The following is a 15,598-nucleotide window of genomic DNA, read 5'->3' on the forward strand; positions in this document are numbered from 1 at the left end:
AATAGAACAATCACTCTTATTTCTTTTTTGTATTATCTATGACTGCTTTCTTGATGCCACAGCAGAGTAAGTAGTTGTAACAGAGACTGTATGGCCTAAAAAATTTACCATCCAGTCCCTTATGGAAAAGTTTGCTGATCCCTGAAAAATGACAGTAGGCTACATACATTGTTCTACCACTTGCTTTCTCACTTAACAATAGTGATACATTCAAGATATATATAGATCTACTTCTGTCTTTATAGAGATGGAACAATATTTGTTCAACAAAACAAATTTCATAATTTGTTTAACCAGTCTTTTAGGTTGTTTTCTGTTTTCTGCTATCATAAAAGATGTCATTTTCATGCATTTGTGTCAAGCACATCTGTTGGGACAGTTTTTACAGGTGAAATTACAGCATAAAAGTTCTGTGCATTTTAAATTTTAATCAGTATTGCCAATCAAATACAAAAAGTTTTGTGACAAAACTGATTTAGAGCTGATTCAGTTCCCAAGTGAGACATACTGCTTTTGTTCTCTCTTTTGTTTAGATAATTCTGGGCAGAAAAATATATTCAAAGATTCTGAGATAAAACATGTAATAAGGAAGGTATAATCTGTCATGAGATTAGAGTTTAAAAACCCAACAAAAAAGGGAAGGTGTAAGATAGCATCATCTCTGTGTGAAAAATATAACTTTAAAATAATACATATTCATAGAAATGAAAAAGAGAAAAGGGAATAATAAAAATTATGGCTTTTAGGGGACTTAAGGAATAATAAAAAACTTTATTTTATAAATCTCCAGAAAAAATCATTTACATTTTTCCAAAATTACTTTATACAGTAAATTATACATTAAGTAGACATTATTAAGTTAAATGGTGGTTTCAAATGTTGGTAAATATGTCTTTAGTTGCAAAATTTCAGAGACAGGTTGCACTTTATCCTGATAGAAGTCAAGCCCAGTGAGAAGCTCTACATCATGGACCCGGGCAATGTGAGCTGTAAATCTTTCTTCAACCCAAAGAGCTTCCAGTTTACCTTCCTGAAAAAGAAAAGCACAACACTTTCTTTTTCACAAGGCGGTATTTTTCATGAACAGAAATATTTTTATTGCTTAGAAGTTGTCTTTTTGCTGATGATATTTATCTCCTTAAATCTTAATTTGATACAGCTAAATTTAGTTTTTAAAAATAAAAAGAAAACAAAAGTACAAAGTATACTATAACTAACATAGAACACAGTATTCAAAATTTATCCATTTTTATGTTTACTTCAGATATAAATTTTTTAATGAAATTAAATATTGCAGATGAAGTTAAGTCCCCACTGCTCCTCTGTTCAGAACTAAACATCTTTATATCAGGGCGAATCCCAGTCTGTTTTTTCAAACTTTTACTGTACATCACTATACAATATGCACTACTGATGAGTCTTTAAACTTATGTTAATATTATAAATGGTATTCTACACATTTTTTTTCATTCGGTATTAATGTTTGTAATCTATAGTGATATATCTAGGTCTTGTTAAGTGACTTGTTCTTAGCTGTGGTTTGATATTTCCTCATTTAAATGCAGCACAATTAAATTTTTCATCTCATGTTGATAAAATTTTTATTATAAATAATGCTATAATAAATAACTTGGTATATACCTCCTGTGTTCAAGAGCATGAGTTTCTAGGATATGTTAATAAAATTGCTGGGCCATAGAGTACATTCAATTTCTTTTTTTTTTTTTGACATTGTCACTCTGTCACCCAGGCTGGAGTGCAATGGTGTGATCTCAGCTCACTGCAACCTCCACCTCCCAGGTTCAAGCAATTCTCCAGCCTCAGCCTCCCAAGTAGCTGGGGTTACAGGCACCCACCACGACACCTAGCTACTTTTTTAATATTTTTAGTAGAGATGGGGTTTCACCACATTGGCCAGGCTGGTCTTAAACTCCTGATCTCAGGTGATCCACCTGCCTTGGCCTCCCAAAGTGCTGGGATTCCAGGCATAAGCCACCACGCGTGACGGAGTACATTAAATTTTAACTTTATCAGATATTAAACCCAACACTCCTCAAAGTCTTCATACCAATTTACAGTTCCGTAGGCAGTAAAAGATAATTCCCGTTTCCCCACATCTTTGCCAAACCATGGGTGTAAAATAGTGTTTTATGCCATTTATATTTTATTATGCTGACTATTGTTATATTTGTGCATCTTTTCAGTTATTTCTCGACCGCTTTATTTTGGATTGTTTTTACAATATGAAAGTTAGTTCAATAATTTAGAAACATGGGTTTCTATCACATTCTTTATTCTTTATTATAAATAATAATTTTCTGGTATTCATATGATATTGCTAAAGTTCAGTTAACTTTTCACATAATAAGAAAGTTTCAGAGTTTGTTTAATCAGATTACTGTATTTTCATGATTCTCATTTGACTTTGACGCAGTGGTTTACTTGTTTAAGTATGCAGGCTTAATACAGATAGCCACTATCTGAGCCAGAGGAAGTGTAAGAGGAAATACTTTTTGTTCCTAACCTCTACAGCACTTGTGTCAGATTCACAAAGCGAGCTAATATTAAAAAAAAAAACAAAAACAAAAAAGAAAAAAAAAATTCGCTATGTTAGTTTGAGTTCATTCTTTCAATGGGAGTCTAATTCAAAGTCTTTCTATTCTGCCTTTACCATTGCACATTTCAGTAGCACCTAATATCTTTGATCACTTTTTTTCATAACGTTTTCTCCCATTTGGTTTATATGACTCCACTCTCTCCTGACTTATTTGGCATCCATCCCTAAATGTTTACCCAGTACCTGGCAGTCTTCCCTCTTTTAAATTTGCAGGGAAATGACCACAAAGCATAGCACAAAACTATACTTACGCAGAGACGATACTTAAGGTATTTAACACTGAGTAAGTCGCTGGCACCAACTAATCTGAACAGAAGCCAGCTGTAGACAACTGCCCTTGTTGCACCAGTCCATGCCAATGGAATAGGCTACACAGTTTTATGAGCTATATTTAAATATACTTTGATATTAATATATGTGTGTGGACGGGGGTACGTGTGTGTGTACAAATGACCTGTTACAGAATTAAGTGTATTGTATATACCCAAAATACAACTCATTTTTTGAGACAAAATTGATTTCAGCATTTTTCTGCCCTATCCACGTTCTTATTCTCTTTCCTTAGCCACTACAGTCCGGTGATTGCTGCTATCATGCTAATGCAACTACTTTGTCAATGATGACCTCACTGAATGGGGTGTCCTCAGACTTTTCAATGAGTTAGCTACTCCAGGTAGCTTCTGAATTTCCTCCTTTGTTATCCACAGTTGTTCTGTTTACTTGTTTGATAATACCTTCTGTTTCCTCAGATGACTATACTTCCTGGAAGCATAGACATTTTCCTCAATTTGATTTGGGATCTTTTCTTTCCACTTTCTCCCCTTTGGCAATTGTATTTCACACCCATGATTTAATCCCAAATCTAGATCTGCAGTTCTGATTTCTCCTCCAAGTTCCATATCTGTATTTTCCATATCTGCTGAGTAACTTACAAGGAAAGTCACTTGAACTCATGGCTACATTCTCATTTATCTGACAGAATTTAACAGTACAAAGATGACAGGAGGAGGGAAAAGGGAAAAGGAGGGAAGAAAAGATGAAAGGAACAAGGAAAGGACAAAATAAATAAGAAAATATGATCTAATGCCTTATACCAAGTGTGGGACAAAATTGTGAATCTATCATTCCTATAGCTTGATCTCAGTTCCCTCTAACCTCTTAATAGTGGGAGTACTTCTGTACATTGTGTAATTCAAATACTTAAAGTACAGAGTTTTCATACAATGCAATGTTTAAAGCAAGCCATCTATTTTATCAGGTGCATCAAAGCACAATTACCTATCCAAATGCTATTGGAAATATTGGCTGGTTTAGACTTACTAAGAAACAGTTTGTGAATGTACTATACTTTCTGGATGATTTGCATATAGGAGATTCAATTTCACTGTCTATTGACTACTTTATTTTATTTTATTTTATTTTATTTTATTTTAAGACAGAGTCTTGTTCTGTTGGCCAGGCTGGAGTGCAGTGGTGCGATCTCCACTCACTGCAACCTCTACTTTCCAGTTTCAATAAATTCTCCTGCCTCAGCCTCCCGAGTAGCTGGGATGACAGGCATGCACCATCACACCTGGACTAATTTTTGTATTTTTAGTAGAAATGGGGTCTCACCATGTTGGCCAGGCTGGTCTCGACCTCCTGACCTCAGGTGATGTGCCTGCCTCGGCCTCCCAAAGTGCTGTGGTTACAGGTGTGAGCTACTGTGCCTGGCCTCTGTTGACTTTAGAATGTAACTTTATCATAAGATATGATTCCTTTATAATAGCCACCTTTTTTTATATTGGGAAGTCTTAGGGTTTTATATAGATTATTTTGTTTTATCTTTACAAACTTCATAAGAGGAGGTGAATATTTTATCCTTAGTAGATATAACAGGTGAGGAAACTAACATACTTACCTAAAGAAACCAAGTCATTCACTGAACCCAGAATGTCCAACTCCAAAATCCATGTATTTAAGTTCTATTTTATACTATTTCTCATATATCCTCCTAAATATTCAACTAGTCTGTCAAACTGAAGACCACCAAGAGCAAATCCATCCTTCTCAAAACAAAAGATCATCTGTGGTATACATTTCCTGGTTAGTCATGCCCTGGATTTTTAGTCATCCTTGCCTCTCCCTCATCTTGCCTTTTCCTTACCCATATCTAATTGACAGCTACTCTTATTAACTTTGCAAACTCTTTTATAATCATAGCTTGGCTTAAGTTTGCTTTATACTCATTGCATTTTGTCTCATAATTATCTGTATAGATGTCACATTCTTATTACTATACTGCAAATTCCTCAAAATCTTGGATATGTCCAATTTATTACTGATGATGTCCTTTTCAATAGAGATGATGCTCTATTAATTTTGGAGAGATCACTTCTACTTTGAATAATCAAGGAAAGCTTCATATTATTTGCACTTTACCTTGACTCCCAGGTGGAATTTTTAGCAGATGGAAAAGAAGGGAATTATAGAGGAGGGAAGAACATAGGCAACAGTGATGAGGTAAGCAAACTCAAGATGTGCTCAAGTAATTTCAAGGGCTCCAGTTGGCCTGGAACATTAGCCTGTAAGGTCAATTGAGGGTAAATTGTGAAGAGACTTAAGTACAGGCTGGAAGTTGTTTTTGTTTGCTCCTTTGTATTTTGTTGTTATTGTTCAGCATAATTAAAAGTTTTGGGGTGAGAGGCTATAACAAAATATAAACTAAATTTTAAGATGAGTAAGTTTGTAGTAGTGCAAACTGACAAATGAAAAGAGAAGAGGAGACCACATATCTACTTAAGATTCATTTTCAAGAGTCCTAATAGAAGGTCAAAAGGGCCCAGACCAGGAATAGCAAATGTTTTTTTCTTTGTGTACTCATTGTAATCACTCCATTATGTCTACCTGGAACCTCTGTAATAACGAACAGTTTAATCCGGATTTCATGGTAGAGTACCACACCATATCAGTCATTGATGTCTGTCATTGGAAGAGGAAGTAAAGAATAATGGCTTACCCTTGTCTCAACCAAATAAAATGCTGACAGGAAAAGTAGGAAGGGATTCAGTTCAACAACATATCCTGATAGTTTCCTGTTTAGAAACTCTTCTTCCTCATTTTAGGAATAGTGAATGGCTCACTATTCAGCCTTTAAACTTGGCCACCTTCGTTAAACAATTTAAACACTCAAGTAAAATCGTATCTGCATGACCCAACTGAAATGTCACCCTCCCTGTCAGGAAATAATTCTCCTTTGAAATCCTACTATAGCAGTTTATCTGTCCCTCTCTTACATCACTTATCTCTTTCTTCTAATGTTTTCCTGGATTTCTAATTGTGAGTACCTTCTATAGTGCACAGCATGGTGAAGGCACTCATGTGTTGAATACCTGAAAGATATAGATGAATCCCAATCTGGCCTAGATCCCAAGCTTTAATTCTCAGGCTTTAATTGCCTATGGGACTTTCCACATCAATACCCATTTCCACAAACTTAAAATGCCTAGCTTTAGCTGATCCTATCTACCAACCAAAAAGTTCTCATTCGTAACTTTCCTCTTTCTGCCTTTTTCCTAATTACCAACATTCAAATCTGATTCATCTTTGAGTTTCCTTTTGGGGTGGGGGCTCTTGTATCCAATCAGTTACTAAATCCTCTTCATTCTTCATACCCACCCTCCATGGAAGACTCTTCGTAGTCTTCTCAATATACTCAAATTCTATCCATCCTTTGGGCACAGCCCTACTTACACCTTATTTTATAAAATTTTTATTGATCATTCCAGCCAAATGTGATTTTAATTTCAAATATTAAATCCTTTTAACATTAATTGTCCGTTGATCCCAACTTTGCAACCTCTTTTATTTTTTTAGTTTTTAGAATAATTCTTGCATTGTTGACTGACTAAATTGTGTGTCTATGTCTCATATATAAATTAAAGTTATATATGAACTCTTTAAAAGCAGGGACAATGTGTTCCTCCTTTGTGCATTCTAAAGAGTTTCTATCATGATACTGTATGCTTAATAGGTACTCAATATATTTGTTGAATGACTTCAGTAAAACCTAAGTTCCAGGATACATATTTTTTCTATAAGGAATTTATATGCAAGTTGAATTAACTACTTACATATAATCTGCCTTGATCCAAAAAGGATTTTGAGGTAGCCTAATAAATGATGTTTAAAAAAGAATGTTACTTGAACTGTGTGTATTTGTGTGTGCATGTGTATAATCAATTTCATACCCCATGGCTCAAGTTGATGGAATTTTTACATGTACATACTCATTCGGAAATATTAATTTAGTGATAACATTGGGAATAACTTTAAGATTTGTGACCAAAATCAAAATAAGTTCTGCTGTTTCTATTACATAGTAGAGTGGCTGTAGTTAATAACAATGTATTGTATATTTCAAGATAGCTAGAAGAGAGGACATTGAGTGTTATTACCACAAAGAAATGATAAATGTTTAAAGTAGTAGATATGCTAATTATCCTGATTTCATCAGTATACAAAGTATGCATGCATATAAACATCCCACTATAACTCATAAATACATACAATTTTCATGTTATAAATAAAAAAAGAAAAGAGATTAACAAGATTTCATCTCTTTCATTCTTAGTGAATGTGAATAAAACATATAAATAAAATACATGAGGTATACATATGTTCAACTATGCAGTATATGTTTAAATTGATATTAATTACATAGAGATCAATAGTCTAAGGAAAAGCCTAAAAATGAAGTATTACAACTTTCCCCATGAAACACTTAAGAAAATACATTTTAGAGCCACTTTTATGAGAGCCCAAAAGAGCTCTGACTCATTTTCTCATGTCCTGGACCCTCCCAAAGCATACTCACAGGACAGCTTTCCACGTTGGTAGGTCGGTGAGGGATGATAAAGGGTAGGACGTCCAGCCACCCAGGGCAGTTTTCCGGTGTGTGGCTCTTGTTTTTACAACTGGTCAGCACCACAAAGTAGTGCGTTGGGATGGGAATGTCAGTGTTCGCTATATGTCTTACAAAACATAATTGAAAACATGTTTTGATGTTATTACACTTTTGCTTCTAAAGGTGATAAGTGTGTTTACATAGTTTTTTCATATATATGTAAAACAATCATTCGTATAATTCTAAGTTTGACAGCATTTTACTACATGCTAGGTACTTTTTAAATAACTTGCATGCAAAGTTTTAAGTGCAAAATCTGACTCTACCAAAGGAATACAAGCTGGTATAAATATGCAAATATATATGAAAAAAAACTATGTAAAGACACACACACACACACACACACATATTTACTTCTAATGGTACTTTGGAATTTTTTTTTTTAATAGAGATGGTTTCTCACTTTGTTGCCCAAACTGGTCTTAAACTCCTGGGCTCAAATGATCCTCCCACCTGAGCCTCTCAGTGTGTTGGCATGACAGGCATGAGACACTGCACCAGGTCAATAAATGTCTTCATATAGTTTTAAAGAAATGCCAAAGTAAAAATATAGTAAAAGAAAGTAATGAATAAAAACCACAAAGTCATATATTTTTTACTCCCATCAGCCAGAATAGAGATTATAGCAGAAGTCCAAGCTTGGTCATTCTAACATGAAAAAATATTAGACTACAAAAAAAAGAAAAAGAAAAAAAAGAAGCAGAGCATGATATTCTGCCTCCTGCATTTCCTCGTTTTGTTGACTTCATACTTCACAGTAGTGTTTACTAATACAGCAGAAGCTGAGAATGAAGGAGCCCAGATTCCACCTCCAGCCGTGCACTTCCACAAAATGTTTGGACTTTCACTCATCCTCTAATTCTATCATTTACTGAGCTTCCTCAGCTTTCCAAGGATGTGATTCTGTGCTATCAACTTCACAGTGTAGACATGGGGATAAATCCATACAACTGATGTGACAGTACTTTGGTTTCAGATAATGAACATGAAAGTGTTTTCAAAAGTTTTAAGTGCAAAATCTGATTCCACCAAAGGAATGCAAGCTGGTATAAATAGAAATGTATTACTGTGATTTAGAACATGGACTCAGAGCCAGGCCGTCCAGGTTCATATTCTGGCTTTACCACTTATTAGTTGCAGAATTTAGATAAATTGTTTAACCTCAGTTTCTTTAACTCTAACTGGGGGCTAATGGAACCTAACTAGGGTATCTTTGCGGTTTAACTGATGTATATGTGAGTTCTTTAAAAAGTACCTAGCATATAGTAAAATGCTGTCAAAGTTAGAATTATTAGAATTAAGAAATTGTGAAAGATAGAGTCAATACTGAAATATTGATTCAGTATGCATTCAATACTGAAATAAAGACATCGTGAAAAAAATAGAAAAAGGCCACATACTTAGTAGTCATAAATGTTACTTTATCAGAAGGTACAGGTAGAAATCATTGCTTTACATAATCTAGGCTTAGTATAGTTGTTTAGTTTGGTCCTTCATATGTTTTGATAATAAAGAGAAATGGTAGATGAAACTTCTCTAAAACTCTGTTACTGTGCTCTGCATTCAAAACTAATTCTTAGCAACCTGTTATGACCAGGCTTAGTACTAAAATGTACAGTTTAGTTAGGACTAGTTCTCTGCATCATGAAATTTACCTATATTGTCTCCTGGGAAATGCTTTTATGAATTGTTCACTATTCTTGTAAAATTTACCTTAGTCTTTACATGACTTTTCACTATTCTTGTAAAATTTACCTTAGTCTTTACTTGACTTTTTTTTCATTTATTGTTAGATTGGTTTTATATTCACTGATAGTACATCAAGTTTTCTCTACCTCTTTAGCCTTTACAAAATTTCATGTTATCTTTGCCCATTAATTTAGCAATTTTCCAAATGAAATTTTTGCTAAACTTTTCCAGGAAGTGTTTTCTTTGCCCCTTAGTTTAAATTTTTTGCAATATAAGTTTTCTCCTAAATATTTAGATAGACTAGATTGAAAATAGTCAACAATAACATTTGTCTATGAATGTATTATGTAATATTTAAAGTACTAAGCTTTACTTAAAATATTGGAATTTCCCCTCATGAGACCTATTGATAAATCAAAAAGTCAAACACTTACTTGGTAATTTCGTCTGGAGCATCAAAATGGCCATCATAATTATAATCAAATATTGGTCCACTAACCACATTTACTCCATTGCTTTCTGTGGCGTGTTTTAGAAGAAGAACACTGTGGAAGTAGTCCCACATTTCTAAAAATAAAATAATAAAGTGCTTAAAATGGCTACTTCAGTTGAATGTGACAATATTTTCTATTATAGACAAGTACATTTAAATAGCATGAAATTCTGCTTTAATCATTGTCAGTGGTGATTGGGTAATTCTCTAGAACAGGCTTCACAAGCAAAAATAAACAGCTACATTGATGACAGCTTTTTGTTGTTGTAGTTATAGTCTTGAAATTACAGTTAAATAGGCCTCCAAATTTCTCCCTAGGGCTGAGTTGCTTATGGGACAGCGAGTGTTAAAAATAATCAGAACACATATGTTGCCTGATTAATTATTACTCTGGGGATGAACATTTACCTTTTATTTACTTTTAGTGAGTGGCAGTAATCAAATTAAGGGTTAAAAACAAATTATCAGAATTCTAGCAACAAGTCACTCAAAGTCAAAGTTGAAAAGAATCTATGTGAGGGATCCTTCCTGTATCTATATTTAAACCATTAGAACAAAATGACCTTAATATCAGGAACAAACTGCAATTTAAAAAATGCGTTTAGTTTGAAAGTTCAGGGAGTCGCTTAACTATTTTAAAATTAATACTCTAAACACATACTTACTTCTGAATTCTTCATACATAGGTACCAAATTGCTCGTAATTAAAGCATCATATTGGCTATCAGAAGTTCTATTGATGGCTGCAAAACAAATGGATCTTATTAGATCTAGCTATAAGAGAAAATATAACATACTGCACAATAGGCCTATTACTATTACATATTAATATAAATTTATTAACAGTCAAAGTACAGAAATAGTACTTTCTAACAGAAGTCATTAATAATGCAGGCAGTTTTATGTCTGTAGTGGGTTGAAGTGTGATCCAAAAAAGCTACATCCAAGTCCTAACCATTCCTTTCATCCCTGTGAATATAAACTTATTTGGAAATAGGTCTTCGTGGATGTAGCTAGGAGTCTCTAGATGAGACTCTCCTGGATTTAGGGGTGGACTGCAAATCCAGTGACTAGTGTCTTAATAGGGAGAAGGAGATTTGGGAAGAGGAGAAACACAGGGGAGAAGGTCTTGTTAAGATGGAGGCAGAGGTTTGAGTGATACCAGTACATGCCAAGAAATGCCTGGAGCTACCAGAAGCTGGGAGAGACAAGGAAGGATTTTCCCCTAGAGCCTTCAAAAAGAGCATGGCTGTCAACACCTTGACTTTAGCCTTCTGATCTCCAGAACTGTGAGATAATACATTTTTGTTTTAACTCAATCTTTTTTGGTAATTTGTTCCAGCAGTCCTAGGAAACAAACAGAATGCCAGAGATATATGCGTAGTTATTTGTAGTGCACAAAATAATAATGTTATTATAGACAGCTGACTTCCAAAATAAAATTTTCTGAAGAAAATGAGTTTTTACTTGATAGAGACTGATATGGTTTAGCTGTGCCCCTCTCAGTCTCATCTTAAATTGTAGCACCTGTAATTCCCACATGTTGTGGGAGGGACCCCGTACGAGGTAATTGAATCAAGGGGGCGGGTCTTTCCCATGCTGTTCTCGTGATAGTGAGTAAGTCTCACGAGATCTGATGGTTTTATAAAGAGGAGTTCCCCCACACACACATGCCTGCCGCCATGTAAGATGTGTCTTTGCTCTTCCTTCGTCTTCCCTAATGATTGTGAGGCATCACCAGCCATGTGGAACTGTGAGTCCATTAAACCCCTTTTCTTTTTTTTTTTTTTTTTTTTTTTGAGACGGAGTCTCGCTCTGTCGCCCGGGCTGGAGTGCAGTGGCCGGATCTCAGCTCACGGCAAGCTCTGCCTCCCGGGTTTACGCCATTCTCCTGCCTCAGCCTCCTGAGTAGCTGGGACTACAGGCGCCCGCCACCTCGCCCGGCTAATTTTTTGTATTTTTTAGTAGAGACGGGGTTTCACCGTGTTAGCCAGGATGGTCTGGATCTCCTGACCTCGTGATCCGCCCATCTCGGCCTCCCAAAGTGCTGGGATTACAGGCTTGAGCCACCGCCCCCGGCCTAAACCCCTTTTCTTTGTAAATTATCCAGTCTCGGGTATGCCTTTATTAGTATGAGAACTGACTAATACAGAGACTGCTGAAGGGAACACCACAAATCATGGGCTCTCAGGATTTATGGCTGTGCTGTCTAGCACAGTGAGTGTTCAGCGAGTGTGCTCTGGAAGCAGATAGCCCAGGTGGGAACCCCAGCTCTGCTGCTCACAACTGCACCCCTGGGGCAAAGTGCTGCATCCCTCTGTACTTCGTCTCATGGCATCTGTCTCACAGAATTATTGTGAGGATTAAAAGCTGCAAACCTATAAATGTTTATTCAAATCCTTTTTCATTTATTTTTTTTTTTTTTTTTTTTTTTTTTTGAGACGGAGTCTAGCTCTGTCGCCCAGGCTGGAGTGCAGTGGCCGGATCTCAGCTCACTGCAAGCTCCGCCTCCCGGGTTTACGCCATTCTCCTGCCTCAGCCTCCCGAGTAGCTGGGACTACAGGCGTCCGCCTCGTCGCCCGGCTAGTTTTTTGTATTTTTAAGTAGAGACGGGGTTTCACCATGTTAGCCAGGATGGTCTCGATCTCCTGACCTCGTGATCCGCCCGTCTCGGCCTCCCAAAGTGCTGGGATTACAGGCTTGAGCCACCGCGCCCGGCATCCTTTTTCATTTAATTTCATTTTGGTAAGAACACTTAACATGAGATCTACTCTGTTAACAACTTTTTAAGTACTGTTGACTCTAGATACAATACTGTACAGAAGATCCCCAGAGCTTATTTATCTTGCTTAACTGAAACTTTATGCCCATTAATTAGGAACTCCCCATTCCTCCCTCCCCCAGCCCTTGGCAACCACCATTTCACTCTCTGATTCTATGAATTTGACTATTTTAGATTCTGTAATATATAAGAACATGAATGAAACCTGAGGACGTTGAGTGAAATAAGGCAGTCACAGAAACACAAATAGTGCACAATTCCACTTATATTTTCTATTGTAATACTTTTTATACTTAAACTATACTTGGATATCTTAATTAATTCTTTTTTTTTTAATTACTATTGAGGCAGAGTCTTGCCATTTTACCCAGGCTGATCTCGAGCTCCTGCACTCAAGTGATCCCCCCTGCGTCAGCCTCCCGAGTAGGTGGGATTACAGGCATGCACCATCCTGCCTGGGTAACTAATTCCTCAATGAGAGGCCAATAAGTAGACACCAAAAGACACGAAGAAACAAGTAGCTCTTTTTTCTTAAGATTTCACATGGTGTTTATAGTTCTCCGACTCCACAAAAAGCCTCTTCTACCTTTTTAACTAAGCCCTGAAAGTTGGAAAGGCAATCAACATAACATTACCTCTGTTTTAGAGGAAAATAAGAACCTGCTAGTAATAGAACTTCTATTTTTAATAAATAATTGGAATTTATACTGGAGAGTTAGAAGAGAGTTTCATTTTATCCTTATTATTACTATTTTTTTTTAACTGACGAGGTCTCACTATATTGCCCAGGCTGGTCTCAAACTCCTGAGCCAGTGATCCTCCTGCCTCGACCTTCCAAAGTGCTAGGATTACGAGCATGAGCCACCATGTCTGGCCGTATCCTTAATTTTTTGAGACAAGTTGTTTAATTATTAATTTTATTCGTTGTCAGGCAAACATTGATGTATTAACTAATATCTTATGGCCTAACAGATACAATTTTATACACCAATTTCAAATATTTTATTAATAAAATGTTGCAACTTTTTTTTTTTTTGAGACAGAGTCTCACTCTGTCACCCAGGCTGGAGTCAGTGGCTCAATCTCGGCCACTGTAGCCTCCGCCTAACGGGTTCAAGCCATTCTCATGCCTCAGTCTCCTGAATAGCTGGTACTACAGGTACACACCAGCAAACCCAGCTAATTTTTCTATTTTTAGTAGAGATGGGACAGGGTTTCACTTATGTTGGCCAGGCTGGTCTCGAACTCCTGATCTAAGGTGATCCACCCACTTTGGCCTCCCAAAGTGCTGGGATTACAGGTGTGAGCCACCGCACCTGGCCTGTTGCAAATTTTTAATGTTTATCACAGGGCTTACATAAATTTGGTACCTCGATTGTACCTAGATACATAAAACATATCAGTTTATTTATCCTAACTCTGTTAGGAGTTTTAAATTGATAACGCTACTTGCTTTCATTAAGCTTTTTTGCCCATTATAAATTTCAGAATCTTTAAATTACAAATCTCTAAGAAGGTGAAATTGTTGAAAATCTCATAGGCAAGTTAATAAAAATGACATTTCCTGTTGCACAGGGAAGTGGCTTGAGTTTTAGGAAAATCACACTAGCTCTGGCAGGTTCCCAAAAGAGATCCTTTCCGAAAACAACAACAACAACAACAAAAACTTAAATTTCATTTGCCTGCTTCACCTGCAGTTTGAAACTGTTAGCCCTACAGCATGAGCGACAGGCCAAAATTCCAGCCTGATTTCTTATTTTATTTTATTTTATTTTATTTGGTGATCTTCTCTGTATCATTCCAATTTTAGTATATGTTCTGCCAAAGCGAACACCCAGCCTGATTTCTTTTCACGGGCACAGCTGTATTCTCCAGGCAGACCTTAGCTTGGGCAGGAGCCAGAAGAAATGGGTTTTTAGATGTTTGTGTCCTTCTGCAAAGAATCTTCAGTTTTAAAATTAAACTTAAACCTGCCGAACTCTCTAAACATCTGGGCCAGATAAGAGCTGCTGTGTGGGTCCCACTGCAAAATGTCTTAGTCTTTATTACAGCCGCTGTGCTGCTCTGGCCAGCCACAACCACTGGAAGTGTCTCAGGCAGCTAGCTTAGCCCAAGCAGGTAGTTTTGGTGGTGAGTATATGTTTAAGGCACATGCCCACATCCAGCTGATGAGAGCTTTCTAAGCGACTACTCTAAAAAAGAGTTCTACTAACCAGGAGGATAGAGGAAGCCGTGGGTGATATTCTTGTCTGCTAAATAGAAGGAACATTTTTGGCTCTCAGAAGGAGGAACCCTGACATCAGCCCGCAGACAGTCTGGGACAGTGGGAGGAAGAGGCGATGTGTCTCCCTGTTGAAAGAGAGAGAGAAAAAAATTACGACCACAATCGCGGCTCACCCATTGCCTTATATGGTTTGTCACTTCCCTAGAATGTTTTTCATTTAAGCTTTTCCTATTTTCTTAGTGAATCAGGTCTACGCAAGCAATGGGAATGAATGTCTTCAGTAGTGTTTTCTTCTGTGGTTCCCTTCTGGTTAAGGACATCGGGAGGACAAATCAAATACACCTTGGAAAAAAATATTTGCACAATGAAACCTGAATTGAGAGGAAAGGAATAATGGGAACTATTCCTAAGAACTAAAATCCTTTTCAAGATCTAACTTTTTTGTGGTGATATATATTGTACTTGTAAATAAAAATTGAAAGTAAAGTGTATTTACTTTTAAAATACAGATAAAAACTAAATATTAATATATTATTCTTCAGCTGTTCAAGAACTTTTTATCAACCTAAGATTAATTCAAAGAAGGTGTAGTTGTCTAAACAAATTAGTTTTGAATATAAATAAACTTACAGCCATGCTTCATTACTCATGAAATATAAGAATTTTTAAAATAATTTCTTAGGCCCGGCCGGGCGCAGTGGCTCATGCCTGTAATCCCAGCACTTTGAGAGACCAAGGCAGGCGGATCACGAGGTCAGCAGTTCAAGACCAGCCTAGCCAACATGGTGAAACTCCGTCTCTACTGAAAATACAACAATTAGCCAGGTATGGTGGAGGGCGCCTATAAT

General features: G+C 36.4%; 1 protein-coding gene across 1 annotated transcript in view; it reads right to left on the bottom strand.

The window, feature by feature from the left end:
* Positions 1–740: 740 nt before the first annotated feature.
* The window catches only part of ENPP3 (ectonucleotide pyrophosphatase/phosphodiesterase 3), a 98,026-nt gene continuing 83,168 nt past the window's right edge, over positions 741–15,598 (bottom strand). The window contains exons 21-25 of the mRNA XM_030929638.1: positions 14,740–14,875; positions 10,410–10,487; positions 9,686–9,818; positions 7,473–7,629; positions 741–1,030 (exon numbers count right to left, since the gene is read on the bottom strand). Coding sequence (XP_030785498.1) covers positions 860–1,030; positions 7,473–7,629; positions 9,686–9,818; positions 10,410–10,487; positions 14,740–14,875 — 675 coding nt within the window. The 3' untranslated portion in view covers positions 741–859. The remainder of the gene's footprint in view (positions 1,031–7,472; positions 7,630–9,685; positions 9,819–10,409; positions 10,488–14,739; positions 14,876–15,598) is intronic.

The sequence above is a fragment of the Rhinopithecus roxellana genome, chromosome 4 (genome assembly GCF_007565055.1).
Source record: "Rhinopithecus roxellana isolate Shanxi Qingling chromosome 4, ASM756505v1, whole genome shotgun sequence".
Lineage (NCBI taxonomy): Eukaryota > Metazoa > Chordata > Mammalia > Primates > Cercopithecidae > Rhinopithecus > Rhinopithecus roxellana.